This window comes from Pristis pectinata, chromosome 21 (assembly GCF_009764475.1).
Source record: "Pristis pectinata isolate sPriPec2 chromosome 21, sPriPec2.1.pri, whole genome shotgun sequence".
Lineage (NCBI taxonomy): Eukaryota > Metazoa > Chordata > Chondrichthyes > Rhinopristiformes > Pristidae > Pristis > Pristis pectinata.
In genome coordinates, this window is record NC_067425.1 from 1,507,918 (window position 1) to 1,532,264 (window position 24,347).

Below are 24,347 nucleotides of genomic sequence, written 5' to 3' on the forward strand. Positions count from 1 at the left end.
GTGCAAAACCTTATTAACAAGGGTGTCATTTTACGTACCTATTGATACATAGGATAAATAAATACTGACGATTTAATTCTGACCTAGATAAAAGAGATACATGACTGGTATAGACAGGCATTAACACTTACCTCTGGCAGCTTCCTTTAACTGTTCGATGCAACGTTCCACTAGCAAACCAAACATGGCCAGTCCCAGTGCTGTAGCGTGCTCCTGAATCACTGATCGGCAGTTCTCCGAACCAGAATCTAATACATCACGGGACAGAGAAAGAATCATGATGCTTGTATTCATAAGGACTGAGAAATCTTGTCATGGCTTCAGCTCTTTACTCAAAGACTTGGAAAACTTTCACCTTCACCAGTGCAGTTTATTTAAAAAAAATTTTTTTTGCAATTATCTGACCACAACTAGAGTCACGTTAACACAGATGTCTTCACCAATAAACTGCGAGTTGCATTACATTCAGGACACTAGGCACCATAAACAAACACTGGGTGAATGCCAAATCTCTCTGAAAACATGACTGAACTACTTCCAGATCTGATGAAATGTTGTACCTGAAATGTTAACCTGATTTTTTATAAATGCTCAAAGACCTGGTCTATATACCTAGTCATTTCTGTTTGACTTGAGAATTAAGACTCCAGGGAAAATAATAAGCAGATAGTGAACATATTGCCTAGATAAGTTATTATAAAACTCGGACCCCACTGGATACAGATAGGAATTGAGGAAGATCCCCAAGGAACCAAAAACCAATGGATGCCAGTAAACAAAACATCAGCATCAATGAGCAAACAATAGTGTCTGCTTCCCTGAAGAGGAGCAAATGTCTCTTGTCTCTCTTGTGAGACAAGAGAATACTAGGATCTTAGGAAGAAGTAAACAGCAATAGATCTATAATCAATTAGTCATTAAGTCAATACTTAATTCCAGCAAACACCTAATGCTGCCCAGTCTCCAACTATGTCCTCCCATATTTCCATCTTGCTCCATCCATCCCACCACCTCCAGAACACCCTTGAAATTTACTCAATAGACCCATTTTCCTGTAAACACAGCACAAGACACTTGTGAATTACAAAGGCCAGTGCTGCTGAATATGACCACTCACCATGAACCCCCACACTTTGGTGATCAACCTGGATGGCACTGCCCTCACACAGTTCCACTTACACCAGACAACAACCTGTTCAACAAACCACTTAAAACATACCATCCCCCTCCCCCATGGCCTGCCCTCTCACCCTTCTCCACACCTAAAACAACCTCTTCCCTCCCCATGTCCTCACACCTATAATTGCAAAGGTCACTCATTAATGGTCAGTACTCATGGTCCTAACCACTGAAATGAATTAACTAATCTCCATATAGTCTTTTGTATTACATCTCGTTCCTTCCCCAGCTCTGTTTGAAAACTGTAACCTCACCACTCTTTCCCCAGCCCCTGACCTGAAACATTAATTGGTTTCTCTTTCCACAGATTCTGCTTGACTGGCTGAGTTCTTCCAGCATTTTCTGTTTTTTGTTAAGATGTCTGACTGCAATTGTGAAGGGCTTTGTTGAGACTGTACCTGGAATACTGTGTATAGTTTCAGCCTCCTTAACTGAGATAAGATGCATTTGTCTTTGATGGAGTGCACCAAAGGTTCACTAGACTGGTGTCAGGTAGAGGGCAGAATGTGTAGGTTTGTCCTGCGTTCCCTAGAGTTTAGAAGGAGAGGAGATCTCACCAAAGCATGCAAACTTCTTACAGGGCTCGGCAGCCTAGAGGCAGAGAGGGTGCTTCCCCTGGCTGAGTGTCTAGGACCAGGGGGCACAGGCTCAGAAGAAAGGATAGGTTGTTAAGCACTGAAATGAGGACAAATTTCTTCATGCAAGGGGTGGTGAACCCTTGGGATTCTCCCCTGCAGATGGTTGTGGAGGTTCAGTCTCTGCTTCATACAGAACAGGAATCAATATATTTCTGAGTATTAAAGGTATCAAGGCATATGGGAATAGGACAGGAATGTAGCGGCCAAACTCGTCAGAGGATCTGACGGTACTCAGCGGGTCGAGCAGCATCTATAGGAGGAAAGGAATTGTCTTCATTTCAGGTCGAAACCCTAACAGAAAATGGTAATCTAATTAAGCAAAGTCAGCAAGGCTTCAGGAGGAGAAATCCTGTCTGACAAATCTATTTGAATTTTTGATGAATTCTTAACCAGAGTGGATAAAGGGAAACCAGTAGATGTGTGGTATTTGGACTTCCAGACTTAAGTTCAGCAAGGTGTCTCACCAAAGGTCAAGTCACAAGGAAAGAGCCCGTGGTGATGAATAGCATATTGGCATAGACAGATGATTGGCTAACAGACAAGAAGCAGCAAGTAATGGATAAGGCAGTCATACTCAGGTTAGCAACCTGTAGCCACTGGGGCACTACAGGGATCAGTGCTGGGACCATAGTCATTTACTTGGAGGAAGAAGCAAATGTACAGTAGTCAAGTTTGAGGACAACACAAAACGTAGGTGGGAAGATAAGTTGCGAGGAGGATACAGACATTTTACAGAGAGGCATTGATAGGTTAGATGAGCAGGCAAACAGCTGGTAAATGGAGCATAATGTTCACTTTGGAAGGAAGAACAAAAGAACAGTATTATTGAAAAAGAAAAAAAAATTACAGAAAGCTGCAGCACCAAGGGATTTCGGTGTGCTTATGCATGAAACACTGAAAGCTAGCAAACAGTGCAACAGGTAATAGGGAGGCTACTGGAACGTTCGGCCTTATTTCAAGGGGATTAGAGTATCGATTAGGGAGTTCTCACTACAACTGTACGGTGCACTGGTGACACCACATCTAGAGTACTGAGAAGGGTTTTGGTCTCCCTAATTAAGAAAACATATTATTTATTTGGATGTTGTTCCAATAAAGTTCACTAGGATGATGCCAGGTATGGAGGGACTATTCTACGAGGAAAGGTTAAACAAGTTGGGACTCTACTCATTGGGAGTTAGAAGAATGCGAGGTGAGTTTACTGAAACATACAGGGTTATTAAAGAGCTGGAGAGAGTAAATGCTGAAAAGACATTTCCTCTCACGGGACAGTAAGGAACCAGAGGGCAGGGTCTCCGAATAAAGGAGCACCTTTTAAAACTGAGAGGAGGAAGAATTTCTTCTCTCAGAGGACTGAGAGTGTGGAACTCGTTACCACAGAGAGCTGCGGGCCAGAGTCCTTGTGTAGATTTAAGACTGAGATGGATTCCAATCAGTGAAAAAGTCAAGGGTTACGTGGAAAGAGTAGGAAAGTGAACTTAAATGTCAAGATCAGCCATGATCCTACTGAGTGGAGGAGCCGACTCGAGGGGCCACTCCTGTTCCTATTTCTTATGGTCTTATAACGTCAGCCATGATCTTGATGAATGGTGGAGCAGGCTCAAAGAGCCAAAAGGACAACTCTCACCCCTGTACTCATGTTTTTGTGAATTTACTTGTTGTCTCCATATTCCCACACCTATAACAACCTGTTCCCTCCCCGTACACCCACACCTATTGGCTGTACTCCTCCCCATGCCCTGACCTACAATATCCCAACTTCAGTGTAAGAACCTGTTCCCTCTCCATACCTCCACAACTACAACCTATTCTCCTCCCCAAATCCCTACACTTACAGCCTGTTCCCATCCCCATACTCTTAACTGTTTTCTTCCCCATAGCCCCACACCCATAACACATTCCCCTCCTTATAAGCACACACTTACAACCTCTTCCCCTCCCCACTGCCCCACATTGATAACAACCTACTTCTCCTTCATACCTCCCCTGCACTTATTACAACACATTACCATCCAAAGCCTCATATCTGCAACAACTTTCCCACCACCCACTGTTCTGCCACAGCTTCATATTAAATGCTCCCCAGACTTCCATGACTTGTTCTGTCAATCTCTGATAAGCATGAGACCTTCCCACGTATATTTTCTTTAGGAATGCAGGAAAACAAAGCGGCCATTTACCCCCCTCAAGCCTGTTCTCCCATTCACTCTATTAAGCCAGAAATACCAAAGACCCAAGGATCTAGAGGGAATAAGGAAATCTGTATGTTTAAAATAAAAGCCTATAAATCTACATGCCAGAGTTTTGAAACAGGTTGTGATAAAGATAAAGATCTGGTTATCTGAAAATTAGACAGATTTTGGAACTGTTCCTGTGGATTGGAGGGTAGCAACTGTTACCCCACTATATACAAAAGGAGGGGGAAAAAGTGAACTATTGACTGTTAGTCTAATATTATTAGTAGTAGGGAAAATGCTGACATTTATAAGGAAGGAGTAATAACAGAACATCGTAACGAGAATAATATGATTGTGCAGAAACAACGTGAACTTAGCAACTGGAGTTCTTTGAGGAAATGATTAGCAGAATAGGTAAGGGGAAACCAGTGGATGTAGTGCACTTGGATTTTCAGATGGCTTTCAATAAATTCCCACACAGGAGGTTGGTCAATAAGGAGCACTTGGAGTTGGGTAATGTACTTCCGCAGACTGAGAATGGGTTACTGGACAGCAAGCAATGTGGGAACAAGCAGATCTTTGTCAGGTTGGCAGGCTGTGACTAACGGGGCACACAGGATTCAGTGCTTGGGCCCAGCTGTTCACAAACAAACTTCATCAGTTTGAGAGAGCCAAATATGATATTTCCATGTTTGTTGGTGATATAAATGAGGGACTGTGAGTAGGGAGTATGTCTAGAGGATATTCTATTCAAGGGTTTATAGACAAGCTGAGTGAATGAAGAACACGGCAGACGGAATACAATGTGGAAAAATATGAATTTACCCACTTTGGTGCACAAAACAGAAGAACAGAGATGTCCAAAGCAATCTACATGTGCTTGGACACAAGTCAATGAAAGCCAGCGTGCAGGTGGAGCACGTGGTTAAAGGTTTCGTTGTACTTCTTAATGAGAGGATTTGAGTACAGGGATAAGGAATCCTTACTAAGATTATAGATGGCCTAGGTGTGACTGCACCTGGAGCACTGTGTACAGTTTTGATCTCCTTACTCAACACTTGCCATACAAGTTTAACTAATCTGGTTCCAAAGAATAGTAGATTAATTCTGTATACTGTGGACGTCAGAAGAATAAAAGAAAATCTCAATGAAACTTGTAAAATTCATACAGGGCTCAACAGTGGATAAATGGAAGATGTTTCACGTACAAGAAACCAAGAAAAATAGGAGCAGTAGTGGCCGTCAAGTGTCTCAAGCCTGCTCTACCAATTAATATGATCATGGCTGATCTATGCTGGTCTCAACTCCCCTTCTGTGCTATTTCTCCATACACCTCTATTCCTTAATCTGTCAAATATTTATCCACCTCCACTTTAAATACTTCTAATTATCCAGCTTCCACCATCCAAGAATTCCAGGGATTTATCACCCTCTGTGAGAAGAAATTTCGAGGTGCCTCAGTTTTAGATGACAGGCCCTTATCTTAAAGCTATGTTCCCTTGTCCGTGACTCTCCCACCAGTGAAAGCAACTCAACTTCTACCCTGTCCAGCCCTTAGGATCTTTCCTATCTGAGGAGTCTAAAACCACAGGTCACAGTCTCACAATATTGGTATTAGTTTATTATTGTCACTTGTACCAAGGTACAGTAAAAAAAAACTTGCCTTGCATACCGTTCATACAGATCAGTGCATTGAGGTAGTACAGGGTAAAAACAATTACAGAATACAGAGTAAAGTATCACAGCTACAGGGAAGTGCAGTGCATGGAGACAATAAGGTGCAAGGTCATAACAAGGTAGATTGTGAGGTCAAGAGTCCATCTCATTGTATAAGGGAACTGTTCAATAGTCTTATAATAGTGGCAGAGAAGCTATCCTTGAGCCTGGTGCTACGTGCCCTCGGGTTTCTTTGTCTTCTGCCTGATGGGAGGGGGGAGAAGAGAGAATGTCTGGGTGGATGGGGTCTTAAGAGGTAAACTGGGATGAGGAGTAATTTCTTCACTCGGGGGACGGTGAAACTTTTGATTTCTCTACCCAAGGGCTGTGGAAGTTCAGTCATGGAGTTCATTCAATACAGACATCAATAGATTTTTGGATATTAGGGGAATATGGAGATAATGCAGAGAAATGGTGGTGAGCTAGATCAACCATGACCTGGATGAAGAGCAGAACAGGCTCAAAGGGCCAGATGGCCTCCAGCTGCTCTGAAATCTTATGTCTGCCTTTTAATATGATCATGGTCGAACTGTGATCCATGGTTGACAAAAATTCATCCATCTCAGATACAGCAATTAATTACATCTAGTATCAGTTGCCATTTCCTGAAGAGTATTTCAAACTTGTACCACTCTCTGTCTCTTGTAATGTTGCCCAACTTTTGTCACTGCCTTGATTTCTTGCCTAACGTTATAGTATCAACTGCTTCCCTGCCAAGCATGAACTGCCTTCAACTCAAGATGTGCATAGCTCCTGCCTACATCTTTAACACCCACTCTCTCTATTGAACTTGACACAGTGCTGTTTGACACTGATGCAGATTTGGGCAAGTTTGTCTGACAAGCAGCCAACGTCATTTACCGTGGGCCCACCGTAACACCATCGGGAAAGGGTAAAAAAGTACAAATACAGGAACTGCAGTAGAGCACAGGTGAGAGGTTACAGAGTACCAGGGACAGATTATTGAAACCAGCTGCACTGTGTGTGTCAACAGTAACAAATGTTCAAGATTTTACCATAATAACTACTGGAAAAACATAATACTAGGAGTTATTATTTAAGAACAATCTGATGAGGGAAGAGTACACTGCCTTCTGTACCATAATGGGACACATAGTATTTCACAGCGAGATGATTGAGGAAGCCATCTAGATTGGTGGCAAAATAAGACACTTGAGCCACAAAAAAGAAACCCAGGTTCTCCTACAGATTTGGAAAAGTTCAAGCAATCTGGATGTACAAAAGGTAAAGTGTTGACCACTCTTAAACCTGAAGTTACTAAGACTATCGTCCAACAATATTAACAGGCGAACCCTGTACTTTGACTTGACCAATTTGGAGGTCCACAAAGCAAACTTGAATAGCTGACTGGACAGACATCCCCAAGAAATCCAGCAAGCAGAGAATCAATGTGAATGCCTGGTCTTTACTGACTTACAGAACAGGAATGAGCATGATTGCACCAAACCTACTCCTCCAGTGAGACTCAGAGGGGCTGCTTTTGCAATTCCAATACCAAACAGGCTCACTGAACCCCCTAATTAAACCAAATCTGAATAGATGACCAACTTCCAGAGACAGTAAAAGCAACAGCACTGTGCGTAATAGGCACAGGGAGGTTTTCTAAACTGGTATGCTGATTCTGAGAAAACATTAAAGGCTGTAACCTGGTACAACCCTGCCTCTTCATAAATTGGGTGTCACAAAATGAACTCAAGCTGCAATGCCACGAGTGCTGGCAATGACCTCTCCCACACAGTTCACTTCGATGGCCGAGGTACTTCCAGGACCACACTCACCAAGTCGGAGAGTGACCGATCTGGCTCATGTGCAGGATGCTTGGCAACCAGGTCATGCAGATGTGCTGCTATCATGCCCTGTCAGTGACGGGGTTAGGTTTGCTTCAGGAAACTGCTCCTAACTGTTTTCCATTAACTCATCTTCCAAATTACTCTTGCAATTTTGATATGCCCGGTCTATAAACTCCCCAAAATTGCTGCATTACCTTTCCTGCAAGCTAATATTTCCAATAGAGTGGCTGTTGAAGAACTCCTCCCACCAGTATCTTTGTCGCTTCTTCTTCCTTTAATTCCCGTTCTTGAACCCAAGTCATTCCTCATGCTGTCCTCATTATTGGGCTAGCCCCCACCACTTCCCCACCCCTTCCCCTTCCAAAATCAGCCCTATTTTTGTCTATTTCTTCTGAAGATGAGGTTCGACTGAATGTTTAATTCCCAATCCACTTTGTAGCATGGCTCTACAATTGTAATTAGACTGAACAAATGGCTACTGAATCTAGAGGGCAGACACTGTATAAGGCCATTAGAAATGGGAGCAGCTATAGGCCCCACAACCCCTCAAATCCATACTGCCATTCATTAAGATCACGGTTGATTCTACGTCCACTTTTCCACCTGATCTCCAAAACTAAAAGCTGTGCTGATATACAGCTGATAAGATAGAAATACCAGGGGTGGTTCCAGTACAAAATGGAGCCACTGAAGTAATTAATTTTTATTTCAAAAATAAATTTTATTCATAATAAAAAATATATGTGATTACAAAGAAAAAAAGATGGCTCTTTACATTCATAGTGTCACTCAGTCTATACATTCAGTGTCATTGGTTCTACACATTCGAAGTGTTAGCACATTCCGTGCACAGAGCACCACTGCCACTCCTGTAGCCCCCTGGGGTGATACAAACTTCAATTGTCAGAGGAGCTTCCACACCAGACCCAGCACCTCAGTGTCCAGTGGCCAAAGGACCTGAGACTGCAGTCCCTCCCCAGAAAGCCTCTGCATTGGCTGCACTGACCTTCAATGCATCCCACAGCCTGGAACGTGCCCGTCGGCAGCATTTTCAAGTTCAAGTTTATTGTCCTCGGCATATACACCCAGGGTAGAAATGCTGTGAAATTTAGCTTTCTGCAGCAGCAGGACAATACAAACATGACAAACATAAGTTACCATAAACTTAAGTTAACACAAATTATACATAACTTACACAACAAAACAAATATAACATTAGCACAAGTTGAGAGAGAGAAAAAGAAATACAGTCTGAGGTAGTGTTGTGGTTTTTCAGGTCAGTTCAAGAACCTGATGACAGTGGGGAAGAAGCTGTTGTTGAACCTGGATCTGAACAGTTTGCTCAGGAAACCACCCCACAGGATCCATTGTATCTTTGTCCCACAGTGTTTGCAGGGCATTCCGTGATGACCACTGCCTGACAGACTGATGGTCAGAGGTGTTTTTCTGGAAGAACATTTCCACAAAGGATAGGTAATATGGCAATGTCCAGCTGACTGGGATATTGCATGGCAACAGAGCCAGGCCCATCCTTCGCAACACCAGGGACAGGTAGAACCTCAGCACGTAGTGACACTTTGGTTCCAAGTGCAGCCTGATGCAGCCACACACAAAGGTGGTCATCAGGATGAGGGCGATGTTGGATACACTTCTGCCCCCATTGTCCAGGGACTTGTGCGTTGCAACCCACCAGACCCATACCATCTTGGATCCACAGATGAACCAGAAGGCTGCCAGGGTGGAGGAGCTGGCCATGGGCCACACCTGCACCAAGTACAGCAGCACTGAGAGCATCTCACACCTGATAACCAGGTTCTTGCCAGTTATTGAGAGGAAGCATCTCTCCCACAGCACCAGTTTTTGTTTAATTTTGCCTATCCGCTCCAGCCAATTTCTGTTACACGCCTCGGCCCCTCCAAAGCAGATCAGCAGCACCTTCAGGTAATCAGACATGATGGTGAAGGGGGCGGAGCACCAGCTGCCAGACAGCATGGCCTCAGTCTTTCTGCAGCCCCTGATGCCAACTCAAACCTGCAGATGCTGATCGATCTGTGGACCCACTGTAGATCCGAGCAGAAGACGGCGACATCATCCACGTACAGGGAGGCTCTGATCTGGGTGCCCCCACTGCCTGGCAACATCACCCCTCTGATGCCCTCATCCTTCCTGATGGATTCCATAAAGAGCTCAATGCAACACACAAACAAAACAGGGAAGGGTGGACAACTCTGCCTTACTCCAGAAGCTATGGGAGGGGAGGATGCAAATGAGGGGGAGAGAGGGCTGGTGGAAGACAGGGAGAGAGGAAGAAACTACAAGTTGCTTAATCTGCAGGAAGCAGGGTGAACTGAGCAATCAAAATAATAGAGAAATCCTGTGGGCTTCTAATAAGCTATCCAATGGAAAACCATTTCCTGAGATGGGCACACAAGAAATTCTGCAGACGCTGGAATTTGGAGCAATACACAAAAAGTGCTGGAGGTCAGGCAGCATCCATGGAGGGAAATAAACAGTCATCATTTTGGGCTGAGACCCTTCATCAGGACTGGAAAGAAGCCAGAATAAGAAGGTGTGGGGAAGGGGAGGAGCACAGGCAGGCAGGTGATAGATGAGTTCAGGTGATAGGTGAGTCCAGGTGAGGGGGGGAAGGTAGGTGGGTGGGGGAGAGGGGGGAAATCAGAGGGGTGACATTGCCAGGCAGAGGGGACACCCAGATCAGAGCCCCCCTGTACGTGGATGATGTCACCATCTTCTGCTCGGATCTACAGTGGGTCCACAGATCGATCAGCATCTGCAACCAGTCTGAGATGGGCAGATGGTAATTCAGGAAGGAGATAATTCATTGAAATACAATGGGTGCAAAGAACAAGGATAAACAATGAAAATCCCAGGACCAGCAGAAAACCAGGAATCCAAGAAAAAGATGATGGAGGGAGCCAGGTAAGGCTGGAATCCAGAGATGGTCATGAGTTTTGCAAGAAGATGGAACCTGGCCGTGATCACAGAGCAAAACTATTTTACCCAGAGAAAGCAAGCTAAACTAAAGCTGCTCAGGCTGTGAAAAACCTCAGCCAACCAGAGGTGGGGTTTGGTGGTGGATGGGAATCGTCAAGCCAGTTCTAGGTAGCAGTAAAGGCCCAATGATATTCCGAGTGAGGCTGAAGATTGGCAGGCCTTTCAATCCATTGGAATTAATGGAACCACAGAAGCTGGAACGATCAAGTCAAAGAAGGTAGAGTAGTCCCAGATGCAGAAGACTAAAAAGAAAAAACAAACGACTTCACTGTGCCAGCAGCAAGCTGAAACTGCTGGGACTGCCCACTTTGTACACTTGGGTAAGGAATCAGAAATCCTAAAGAGAAGGGAGCAAGGAAAGTAGAGAGGGATGAATAGAGAATAAATGCCACCCCTGCCATTCCAGGGGAATTATCCATCAGTGAGGAATGCAGTTTGGCAGAACTATGCTACTGGACAGCACAAACAGGTCAGAAAAGTAAATCCACTTTATCCACACCCTTTACTATACAGAACTACAGAACCAATGACTGTGCCAGTCCCAAGAAAGCTCCCCAGCATCTCACCTTCAGTCCTGGGTCTGTAGCTCTGAAGATCACAACTCCAAGTACACACCCAGGTATTTTAATGTTAAGGGTTTTCTACTTCTACCCCTGAATTCCAGACTCCTACACATTCTGGGTGAAAGACCTTCCTCTCCCCTCTGCTACTTCCATTAAATCCCTGCCCCTGGTTTTTGGCTCCTCTGCTAAGGAAGTCATAGTAAGTCTTCCTATTTATTCTATCTAGGCCCCTCATAATTCTAGACACTTCAATTAAGTCTGCCTTCAGCCTCTTCATTTTCAAAGAAATCAGTCCCAGCCTATCCAATCTCTTCTCATGGCTAACTTCTCAGTCTTGGCAAACATCCTCATGTCTCCTCTGCACCCTCTCTAATGCAATCATATCTTTCCTTTAATTTGGTGATGCTGCAGCTTGACCAGTGTTTTATACAGTTCAAGCATTACTTCCTGCCAATAAAGCAAAGTATCCCTTTTGCCATTTTAAATGCCTTATCTACAATTTCTGCTGTCTTTAAAGATCTGTGGACAAATGTTCCAAGGTCCCTATGGTCCTCCATACCAGTCAATATTCTCCAATTTACTCTGTATTCCCTTACCTTGTTACACCTTCCCAAATACATTACCTCACACTTATCTGGATTAAATTCCATTTGGCATTTTTCTGCCCAACTGGTCAGATGATCTGTGACATTTTCAATTCCTGTGCTGGTCTCCTCGGCTAGTTTGTTTAGACTACTGATTTGGTGGCATACTGAGGGCAGTTACTTATGTCTGCACCTCCTCACTATGCACAGCCAGAGACTGCCTCAAGCTCATTCACAAGAGGGTCCAGAAGCCTGTGGGGAATACGGTATTCTGTTCCATCGGTTTAGCAGAGATTAGAATGCAGATCCCTGGGCTGAGAGGTCATTGTGCTAATTCATTGCACTACCCAGTCCCCAGGAGAAACATTCCAAAAACTTGTAGATATTTAAAGGGAGCAATTAAATGTGATATTAAAGGAATTGGCAAATTCAAAGCAGGGAGCAGAAAATCAATGCCTCACCCCAGGCTTATTTATGAATAGAAATTAGAACACTGGTTTTAAGTGGTGGAAAAAATGAAATTCTGACTGGGTGAAGCATTTTTAAATTACCTCTCCTTTGGAATTGGTAATATTCATATTTAGTTCCAAAAAAGGTGTCAATGTGTGCAAAATCAGACAGGAACCTTCTGCCTGCCTTCTGAAGAGACATTTCTATTGACTAATGGTCAACAGGAAGGAGGAGGCCCCATTAGGGGTGGCACAATGGAGCCACTGCCTCACAGCTCCATTGACCCGTGTTCAATCCTTGTGTGCAGTCCATGTACAGCTTTCACTGTGACCATGTGGGTTTCCTCCCACATCCCAAATACCTGTGGGTTGGTAGGTTAATTGGCCACTACAAAGTGCCTCTAGTGTGTAGGTGAGTGGTAGAATCTGGGGGAAGCTGACAAGAATGTTTGGAGAAAAGATGAGTGGCTCAGGTGCAGGCTTGGAGAGCAATTAACCACGGCTACAAACCTGAAGTTCCGCATTCAGGACCAGCAGAATGTTGATAAGTAATGGTCCTAACGAATGCCAGTTAACAACATCATTGTTGCTTGACACGCCTGATATTCGAAGATGCTATCACAACTACAACAAGAGATTGTATGCTAGACCACAAAGCACACAGTAAAGCTGGAAACATTACTGTCTGGACATGGGAACATTCTTCACCCTTGTACTAGAAAAGGACCAGCAAGTCTCTCTACACACAAGGACACAGCACTTAAGGCTCCCTGAAATCCTCGTGAAAAGAACACGTTTCCTTAACCTTTAACATTATATGTAAAACTATCTTTAAACTACATGATTTGTAGGAGGTTAGCAGACAAGTGGTCAAATCAAAGATGAATAAAGTTATTGTGTGTTCTCACAGACTAGACATCGCCTCTTTAGGAGGGAGACGTACAGTTGGGAAAACATGAAACAAAATTCAGCAGGCTGACTGGAGGGTCAGGAAACAAAGGCGGAGAAGGCCAACACATGGCAGGATGTTGTGCCTTTCTAATTAGCTCTGTATCATTCACCAATGTGTCTCCTCTCACAATAAACTAATAACACTATTCAATTGTTCTTCAGTTGGCAGGTCCCATTTCCGCCAACAGGGCATTCTTCAGCAACTGGCTCAAGAATAAAACTGTACATCAGACATTCAGGCAGCAAAGGCTGGCAAAATCATTTCTGAAAAAGCTACCCCTCCCCAGAAAGCAGGCAACAATTGTTAGGAATGTAATCCTGGCAAGCAGCCTGCAGAATCTGACAGTTCACATAGAGTTTGTGCTTTCTCTCTTCTTTTGTACGGCTGACTTAGAACAACAATTACGTCCAGTTTAAGTTAATGCTCTTGAGGAAAATGAATGTATCACTGAAATGTTAAGTCTGCGTTGACTGTAGAATGTTGTTGTGTGGTCCACTGTTTGATCAGGGCTGCCACGAGCACATTCTGTAGTATACACCATTTGTGCATCAAGTGACCACAGTGGCTATGCCCTGTACAAATGAAAGCAGTATGTTACAGAACCTACCCGGGAACAAGCTATTTTAGATTTGGTCATGTGTAATGAGGTAGGATTAATAAAAGATGCTGTGGTTAAAGATCCCCTAGGGAGTAGTGATCACAACATGATAGAATTCCGGATACAGTTTGAGGATGAAAAAACCCCAGGGTCCATAACCAATGTCCTCGACTTAAATAAAGGCAATTACAATGGCATGAAGGTGGAGTTACCAGGAGTGGACTGGATAAATAGGCCAAGATTAGGTCAGTGGGTGAGCTGTGGCAGATATTTAAACAGCTGGTGCTTAATGCTCAGTGGAAATGCATCCCGATTAGAAGTAGTGATCCTTGGAGAAAGATGAACAAAGGAGGTCAAGGTAAATAACAAAACAAAGACTAGACATACAAAGTGGCAAGGGCTAGTGGTAGACCAGAGGACTGGGAATTTTATAAGAAACAGAAGCAAGAGACAAAAGAGTTAATGAGGGAGAAAAGTGATTACGACAAAGCGGGCAATTAACATCAAAATAAACAGCAAGGACTTTGACAGAAATATTAAAAGGATAAGGATAGCTAGGGCAAGTGTGGAACCTCTAGGGAGCAAGACTGGGGAAGTAAATTACGGGAAACAAGGACATGGCAGATACTTTGGATCAGTCTCCACAGTGAACATTGTAAGTGTCCCAAAGATGGATTGGTTTCAAACAGTATGGAAGAACTTGTAACAATCACTACCACAGGGGACAAGATAGAAATAGCGACTCATTTACAGGTGATAAATGCAATCAAACCAAGTAAACATGGTTTTATGGAAGGTAAATCATGTTTGACAAATTTGGTAGAGCTCTTTGTAATAAGCAGTCAATAGAGGAGAACCTGCAGATGTAGTGTATTTGGATTTTCAGAAGACGTGGTGACATGTGCCACATAAAAGTCTGGTACACAAGCTGAGAGCTCATGGTATTGGGGAAAGTGTGTCAGCATAGGTTGAAGACTGGTTACCACATAGCATGAAGGGAGTTGGCATAAGTGGCTCTTATCAGGCTGGAAGGATGTAATGAGTAGAGTGCCCCAAGGATCAGTTATTGGCCCTGTTATTTATGGTTTATACAGAAGGAGTCAGAGGGTGGTAATGGAGGGTTACTTTTCAGATTGGAGGCCTGTGACCAGTGGTGCACTGCAGGGACCTATACTGGGTCCACTACTGTTTGTCATCTATATTAACAATTTGGATGAGAATGTACTTGGCATTGTTAGTAAGTTTGCGGATGACACCAAAACTGGTGTTAGGGTGGACAGTAAAGAGGTTATTTAAGATTACAATAGGATGTAGATCAACTAGGAAAGTGGGCCAAGGAATGGCAGATGGAATTTAATCCAGACGAGTCTGAAGTGTCACATTTTGGCAGGACTTACACAGTAAATGGCAAGGCCCTGGGGAGTGTAGTAGAACAGAGAGAAATAGGGGTACGTACATAGTTCCTTGAAAGTGTCGGCACAGGTAGACAGGGTGATGAAGAAGGCATTTGGCACATCTGCCTTCATCAATCAGGGAAATGAGTATAGGAGTTGGGACGTTATGTTGCAACAGTACAAGACACTGGTGAGACCATACTTGGAATATAGTGTGCAGTTCTGGTCGCCTACCTATAGGAAGGATGTAAGCAAGCTGGAAAAGGTACCATAAAAATTCACAAAGAGGTTGCCAGGACTGGAAGGCTTGAGTTATAAGGAGAGACTGGATAGGCTGGGGCTTTTTTTTCCTCAGAATGTAGGAGGCTGAGGGGTGATCGTACAGAGGTTTATAAAATTATGAGGTGCATCGATAAGGTGAATGGTCACAGTCTTTTTCCCAGGATAGAGGAGTCTAAAACTAGAGGGCACAGGTTTAAGGTGAGAAGGGGAACGTTTTAAAGGGGACCTTAGGGGGAACTTTTTCCACACAGAGGGTGGTAGGTATGTGGAAAGAGCTGCCAGGGGAAGTGGTAGAGGTGGGTATAACTACAGTGCTTACAAGACATTTAGAGAGGTATATGAATAGGAAAGGTTTAGAGGGAATTGGGCCAAATGCAAGCAAATGAGACTGGCTCAGGTAGGCAACTCGGTCAGCATGGACGAGTTGGGCTGGAGTGCCTGTTTCCATGTTCTGTAACTCTATGACTCTGTATTAATGACCTAGAGGGTGCAGAGTGAAGGGTATCAAAGGAGGCACAAGGGACTACAGATGTTGGAATCTGAAGCAAAAAACAAACTACTGGAGGAACTCAGTGACCTAACACCATCTGTGAGGGGAGAGGAATTGTCAATCCTTGTCTGATGCAGTGTCTCAACCTGAAACGCCGACAATTCCTCTTCCCCACAGACGGTGGTCAGCCCAAGTTCACATAAGGTATCAAAGTTTGCTGATGACACGAAATTAGGTGGGAGGGCATGTTGTGATGAGGATGTTTCGACTCTGCCGCAGGATACTGATAGGTTAAGTGAGTAGCTGAAAAGCTGGCAGATGGAGTTTAATGTGGGGAAGTGTGGGGTCCTGGACTTCGGTAAGAGGAATCAAAAGGCAGATTATCTAAATAGAGAGAGTCTGCAGGTGAGTGAAGCACAGAGGGTTCTAGTTGTACAGGAATCACAAAAGGTTAGCAAGTAGCTAGGAAGGCAAATGGCACATTGGGCTTTACTGTAAGAGCGTTGGAGTTTAGAAACAGGCGCATATTGTTACAAGTTTTCAGGGACTAGGAGGACACACTTGGAGTACTGTGCACAATTTTTGACCCCTTTCTCACTGGCATTGGAAGCAGTGCAAAAGAGATTCACCTGGCTAATTCCTGGGATGAGACTGTTGTACCACTGCAAGTGGCTAAAGTAGTTGGATCTGTGTTCTTTGGAGTTTAGAAGGATGGTTGGTGGGGAGAAGGTGAAATCTCATTGAAGCATTCAAGATCCTGAGAGGGCATGACAGGGTAGATGTCAAAATATTTCCACCAGTGAGAGAATCTCCAGTGGAGGGACAGAGTTACAAGACTAGAAGCCAGGTTCCTGAGGTGCTCAGGAATTTCTTCTCACAGAAATGACGACTCCCTGAAATTCTCTACCCTGGAGAATCGGAGGCTGGAACATTGGGGACATTTATAGAGGAAGTAGATAAATTGAAAGACCAGGGAATTGAGGGTTATGGGAACTGGCACAGGGGAGATGAGGCCTGGGGCAGATCGGCCATGATCATATTGAATGTGGGATAGGTTCGAGGGGCCAAGTGGCTAACTCCTGCTCTTATTTTCTTATAAATCCAACTTACAGCCTTCTGTGCTTTCCATGAAGCTCAAAACCAAGAGCTTTTGTTGTTGGGTACAAAATTAGATGCTTATTCTGGATGGTATTTCATTCCACACTTTCGCCCAAGATGCTGCACTGTGTCCTATAGGGGTTTGAACACGCATCCACGAAGGCCTCTTGAAGCCCTTGGGGTGAATTGAGAGGTGCTTTAAATTGAATACCATCAAGTTGCTATTAGGGTTCCGGTGATAGCACTCATAACATAATGTCTTCATTATGTTATGTTTCTCCAGTTTTTTGTGTGTTGCTACAGCTTTACAAAACTCTGGTTAGGCCGCATCTGGAACTTTGCATTCAATTCTAGTCGCCCCATTATAGGAAGGATGTGGGGGCTTTGGAGGGCGTAGAAGAGGTTCACCAGGAGGCTGCCTGAATTAGAGGCATATGCTATGAGAGGTTGTACAAACTTGGGTTGATGTCTCTGGAGTGACAGAGGCTGAGGGGAGACCTGATAGAAGTTTATAAGATTATTAAAGGCATATGAGAGAACCAACAGTCACCACTGCAGACGCAAGACCAGTCTTCCGAGAGTGAACCTGCAAAAAGCATCTGGCCAGGATAGTGTCCCTAGCCATGTCCTTAGACCCTGTGCAGATCAGCTGGCAGGGGTATTTGCAGACATTTTTAACCTCTCCCCGTTTCAATCTGAGGTTCCCATCTGCTTTAAGACCACTATCATCCCGGTACCAAAGAAAAACAAGGTAACGTGCCTTAATGACTACTACCCAGTGGCTTTGACATCCACAGCATGAAGTGCTTCGAGAGGCTGGTCATGGCAAACATTAACTCCAGCCTCCTAGACAATCTCGACCCACTGCAGTTCACCTACCGCTGAAACAGGTCTACAGTGGATGCCATCTCCCTGGCCCTACACTCAGCTCTGGAGCATCTGGACAATAAAGACCATTGTTCATTGATTACAGCTCCACCTTCAATACTATAATTCCAAGAAAACTTATCACCAAACTCCGAGACCTGGGACTCAACAGCTCCCTTTCCAACTGGATCCTTGACTTCCTGACCAACAGACTGCAATCAGTAAAGGTAGGTAGCAACACCTCCGCCACGGTTATTCTCAACACTGGTGTCCCACAAGGCTGCGTCCTCAGCCCCCTACTCTAATCCCTATACACTCATGACTGTGTGGCCAGATTCTGCTCTAACTCCATCTACAAATTTGCAGATGATATCACCGTAGTGGGCTTGATCTCAAATAACGATGAGTAGGAGTACAGGAAGCAGATAGAGAGCTTAGTAACATGACGACAATCTTTCCCTCAATGCCAGCAAAACAAAAGAGCTGGTCATTGACTTCAGGAAGAGGGGCAGTGCACATGCTCCTGTCTACATCAATGGTGCTGAGCTCGAGAAGGTCGAGAGCTTCAAGTTCCTAGGAGTGAACATCACCAATAGCCTGTCCTGGTCCAACCACATAGATGCCACGGCCAAGAAAGCTCATCAGCACCTCTATTTCTTCAGGACGCTAAAGAAATTTGGCACGACCCTTTCTACCCTACCCAACTTTTATCGACGCACCATAGAAAGCATCCTATCCGGATGCATCATCACTTGGTATGGCAAATGCTCTGCCCGAGACCGCAAGAAACTACAGAGTTGTGGACACAGCCCAGCACATCACAGAAACCAGCCTCCCCTCCGTGGATTCTGTCTATACTTCTCGCTGCCTCGGTAAAGCAGCCAACGTAACCAAAGACCTCACTCACCCCAGACGTTTTCTCTTCTCCCCCCTCTCATTGGGCAGAAGATACAAAAGTCTGAAACCACGTACCACCAGGCTCAAGGACAGCTTCTATCCTGTAGGTATAAGACTATTGAATGGTTCTCTAGTATAAGATGGACTCTTGACCTCACAATCTACCTCATTATGACCTTACACCTTATTGTCTACCTGCACTGCACTTTCTCTGTAGCTGTTACACTTTATTCTGCATTCTGTTATTCTTTTACCTTGTACTACCTTGATGCACTGTGTAATGAATTGATCTGTATGAACGGTATGCAAGATAAGTTTTTCACTGTACCTCGGCACATGTGACAATAATAAACCAATTCCAATTCCATAGATAGAGTAGATAGCTGGTCCCCAGGCTCAAAATGTCTTATACTAGAGGGCATGCATTTAAGGTGAGGGGGAAAGTTCAAAGGAGATGTGCGGGGCAAGTTTTTGTTTTTACTCAGAGAGTGGTGGGTGCCTGGAATGCGCTGCCGGGGTGGTGGTGGAGGCAGATATAATAGAGTCATTTAAGAGGCTCTTAGATGGGCACATGAATATGCAGAGAATGGGGGCATATGGACTTGTGTAGGCAGAAGGGATTAGTTTAGTGAGGCATTTAATTAGTTTGGCACAACATTGTGGACCTGTTCCTGTGCTGTACTTTTCCAAATTCTATGTACTTTTGACGGAAGTTCCCACGGCTTGATGGGATCCATCCGAGGATGTGAAAGAAAGTAAGAGAGGAGATTACTGGGGCTCTGACAGAGGTTTGTGCATCTTTGTTAGCCATGGGTGAGTTACCAGAAGACTGGAGAATAGCTCATGTCCCCTTATTCAAAAAGGGCAGCAGGGATAAGACTGGAAAGTACAGGCCAGTGACTAACAAAGGTGCATCAAGCCATGGGGATTTATCCACCCTAATGTACACGAATATTCTTAACACTTCCTCCATCCTGATGCACACGCAGGATATCAGTGAACCCTTCCCTTAACTCTCTGGCCTCCACAACTTTCTCCCTGGGCAATACCAATGAGAAGTATTCACATATAGGACCTCGCTCCACACATAGATTACCCCTTTGGTCCCTGGGAACCTATACTACTCTCTTGCTTCAGATGTACTTGTAAAAAGTTTTAGGAGCCAAGGTCATTTCATGGTCCTTATTTGCCCTCCTAATTTCATCCTTAAATTCTCTCCTATATCCCCGACAAACGTCAAAGGACTCCCTCAATTCCAATCTCCTATACCTGACACATGCTTCCTCCTTCTCCCGAATCAAACCTTCAATACCCTTTGTTAACCAAGATTCCCTAAACCTACCACCTTTGCTTCTTGCTCTTACAGGGACATACTGACCCTGAACTCTTATTCACACACTTTTAAATGTCTCCAACATCTGATGTTGTTTTCCCCTCTAGCAGCTGTTCCCAATCAATTTCCACCAAGTCCTGTCTTACACTATTGAAATCTGCCTGCCCACAAGTTTAGGGTTCTACCTTGAAGACCAACCCATTTAGATGAACACCTGAAGGCCAAGGTTAAAAGGCTACAGACCAAGTGCTGATAAATGGGATTAGTATTCGATAGGTACCTGGTGCTCGGCACGGACGTCGTGTGCTGATAGGCCTGCTGTATGATTCTTCACCTGCTCTCCACCTTCCTGCCTCTAAATTGTCAGGCTGCCTGTCCAAAATTCAGCAATGGATAACAGAAATTTTCCCCAATAAGTATTGAGAAAATAGAAGCTAATGGTTCAGTCCCATCACAAATTCTTCCCTAACTACCAATTCTATCACTTTCTATGACAACTCAAACTGGACTGTTAAGTCTGCAACTTTGAGGTTATATTTAATCGAGAGGTCCACCTGACTTGGTAACAAGCCATCACCAACAGCGTTATTTATCTCTGTAATGCTGCCCTCAGCTTATCTGCTGCTAAAACACTCAGCCATGCTTGTTACCCCTGGACTTGGCTGTTACATCAGAATTCTGGCCAGCCTCCTTCATCCTACCCTCCTCCCAAAACTTTGCTGGTCACGTCCTAACTTGTACAATCCCATTCACCTGTCACCCACTGTAACTCATGGAACTCCACAAGCTCTGTTACATAATGCCTCAATTTTTAAATTCTCTACCGTGTTTTCAAAAGCCTCCATGACCTTGCCTCTCCACACCTGAACTTTCCTCCAGTCCCATCTCCAAGATATCTGTACTACTTTAATTCTGGCCTCGAGCATCCTGAATTTAATCGCCCTTTCTCTGGTGATGACATCTTCAGGTGCAATCTCCCTTAGCTCTGCGATTTCTTCTCGAAGCACTTTCATTTCTCTACCTTCCTTCCCCCCCCCCCACCCCATACCCCAGCTTCAAAGGCAAAGCTGCAGGAATTTCCATGGGAAATCTCACTGTACTCTTATAATACAAGAGCCCAGTGCACTGGAAACATGATGCCATCAGTAACGGAACAGATTTAGTACTCTAGCCTTATTCAGTGATGCCAAATCCACATCTTGATTATCATATAATGACCACTGAGTAGATCAGAAAACAAAACAAAACTGCAGAACTTGAAACAAGCAACATGAACCCCAAAATATCCGTAAAACTCCTGGGATCCTTCAGAAGAAAATCCGCATTAAATCAGAGGCAGAATTCAAGTCTTAGGTTGAAGATCCTGCATCAGAACTCACAAAAGGTTTTTGACCCGAAACATTATCAGTTTCACTCTCCACAGATGCTGCCTGACCTGCTGGGTGTTTCCAACATTTTCTCTTTTTATTTCAGATTTGCAGCATCTGCAGTTTTTTAAAATCTGAATTGAGTCAGTAAGTTGCCAAAAACAAGTGAGACAAGTCAAGTAATGTCGGAAAGTATGATCTGAATTTTTGCTTATACACACAGAATCAAAATCTTCCACCCTCAGCAAAAAATATTCCAGTAACAATCCCAAGGACTGATGGCAGAGCTACAGGGAATTTCCATGGAATTCTGCAATCTTCCTCAAATGTGAAAAGGAAAAATTATCCCACTTGCTGGTTGCAATCCATTTTGGCACAAAATTAAACTGCCCATTCAACTGGAAATCCTGACTCTAAATAATGAACATAAAACTATCTAAATGTCAAAGGGAATCAAGCCCTGAACATAATCCAGTCTGGTGAAACACTAGTCACTGGCAACTGGACCTGGGGGTGAGGCACAACAGGAAAGGTCCAGCACAAACTATGGTTTCTCTACTGATGAACATTCATTCAGAATCTTATTCCCCTTAACATAAAGGCCTAGTATTCAGTGTACAGAAAATGCCATTCATCCAACAAGTGTCCCACACAAACTGTCCTTCACATTTGGAATAACTCAAAATAATCCAGGTCTAGGTTTGAGAGTTCAATTTCCTTCCATTTTTTTAAATTCTGGAAACTTATGCAGACGACTCTAAAAAAACAAAGTTCATTCAAACAGAAGTCAGACAGGTGGCAACTCTACAGGCATTGAGGAAGTATCTTCACACTGCCTCTGTCTGACTATGATCAGAAGAACTAAGACAGGGATTTCTCTCAGCAGTTGAAAGGATTAGCAGAAGCAGGGATGTGTCACTCTGCCCTCACATTACAGTGCCTACATTCCAGAAATAAAACATCTCAGGTGAGTCAACCACAGGGGGAGCAATAGTTTTCACTTCAGCGACCGAACTATTACAAAGTATGTACTGGATTGAAATGTAAAGATCATAGATCCTCACCATCTTTGCTTCAGGTACAAATTCAAAGCCAGTTAGAGAAGGAAGGCAAACTGAGAACATTTACAAATGATTACTGTCTCTCTCTCTCTCCCATGAAACTCCGCCATTATTGGAAGGATTACACATCCGACTGTCTGATGAGTCAGACTGCAAAACCCACTGATGACCCAGTGTACATGTCTGTGTTTAATATACAGGAAGCATAAAATGACTGCACTACGGATTCCCCACAACTGAAAAATACTTATTTTCCCACTCTAAGCTCGAGCTCTAGACTGGAATATTTAAATAGTCAGTCAGTCAGGCAACAAAACATAAGAGAAAGAAACATTAAACATAACACTGACTATTGCTGTAGCCATCAGCTACTTCAATAGCGTGCATCCCCTTATGGCCTGGGCCAGAGTCATTGCAGAGATCATCTGAGAGAGTAATGAAGAGGAGCATAAGACTTCTACATCTGGCCTTGCTACTGGCCATCAGCTGGTGCTGTCACTGGTGGTTAGGAAGAACCATCAGAAAGGACTTTCTGCAACAATGCTATCTCTTTTGACCTTGTAACCAGAAATCTGGTACTCTATTAGAGTTTCAATTACCCACTCCCTCACCTCACTGAATGTCATGTTGGTACGATACCAAGGCTTATAGTGATAATGTACCAGCAAACATTGCACAAACATTGTTTAAACTCTTGAATATAGAGGACTAATTGAACTGAAATGTTGTAAGGATTGAATACGGAAAATAAAGAGGAATTATTTCCTCTGATTTGTGCAAGATCATCAGGAAGAAGAGGGTGGTGGAGGAGGAGTGGAGAAGTCCTGAAGAAGGGAACATAGAATCATAAAGAAATAAAGGACTGCAGATGCTGGAATCTAGATGAAAAACATGATGATGCTGGAGGAACCCAGCAGGCCTGCTGAGTTCCTCCAGCATCATCATATTTTTCAACATAGAATCATAACCATGCCATTCAGAACATCATCTTTCATAAAGGCTAGTGGAGACCAATCACTCCCTAAGATGCAGTGGATGCTTTCAACAACATAAGATCTGTGGAGATACGTACTTCATAGATAAGCATATCAAAGGACATAGAGCTGAGGCAGGTCACTGGATTAGAGTACACAGATCTGTTGAATGGCATCCTCTAGCTCCCATTCTCCTAGTTTGCTACAAACACTCCTACTATCCTTTTACTTGCCATAAGCCTCTATCAGTTTCTTTGCTAAGAGTTAATTAGCAAATCCATAAATCTCCCTAAGTGGGTAAAGGGACATTTAAAAACAAACTCATATGTAACCCATGCACAAACGTACTCCAACCTACAGCATGTCTGGAATTTTTTTTTATATACAATTCCAACATTTAATGGCCAAGATAAATAATTGCCAGCAGATTGGGGTAAATCAGGAACAATGCAATCGCTAATTTCACTAAATTGTTTTAATACAGGCTCCACTTAAGCATGCTGCAGTAGAGCAGGACACAGGCTGGCCCAGTGCCACAAGCCTTTTCCCTAAACGAGGCAACGGATCACAGCATTCAAAGGAAGCTCAACAATTTATGCAGCTCACTTTACAGGTAGAATCTTGTAGTTGTAGCGTCAGAAATTTAGCAAGAAAAAGTGCTTCCAAGAAACAAAAACTGTGCTGAAAAAGCAAGCAACACACTGATCTCCTGTGATTTATTAAGGTTAAGGTAGCAAAAAAAGGTCGCACAAACAGGAAGAAGTGAATTGATCGGTTACTCCATGGTAGGTGCTGGGTGAGGAAGGAATGTTGGCCAGGACACTAAAGGAACCTCCTGTTCTCCTTTCAGTTGTGTCACGTGCACTTTAACATACCCCTTCCCCCAGAAGAAGCAGACAGAT

At 43.8% G+C, this 24,347-nt stretch overlaps 1 protein-coding gene across 3 annotated transcripts in view; it reads right to left on the reverse strand.

The window, feature by feature from the left end:
- Positions 1–24,347, reverse strand: part of smg6 (SMG6 nonsense mediated mRNA decay factor) — a 305,342-nt gene that overhangs the window by 167,932 nt on the left and 113,063 nt on the right. For all 3 annotated transcript variants that reach the window (XM_052035245.1, XM_052035247.1, XM_052035248.1), the window contains one exon: positions 132–248. In XM_052035245.1, the coding sequence (XP_051891205.1) occupies positions 132–248 (117 nt within the window). The remainder of the gene's footprint in view (positions 1–131; positions 249–24,347) is intronic.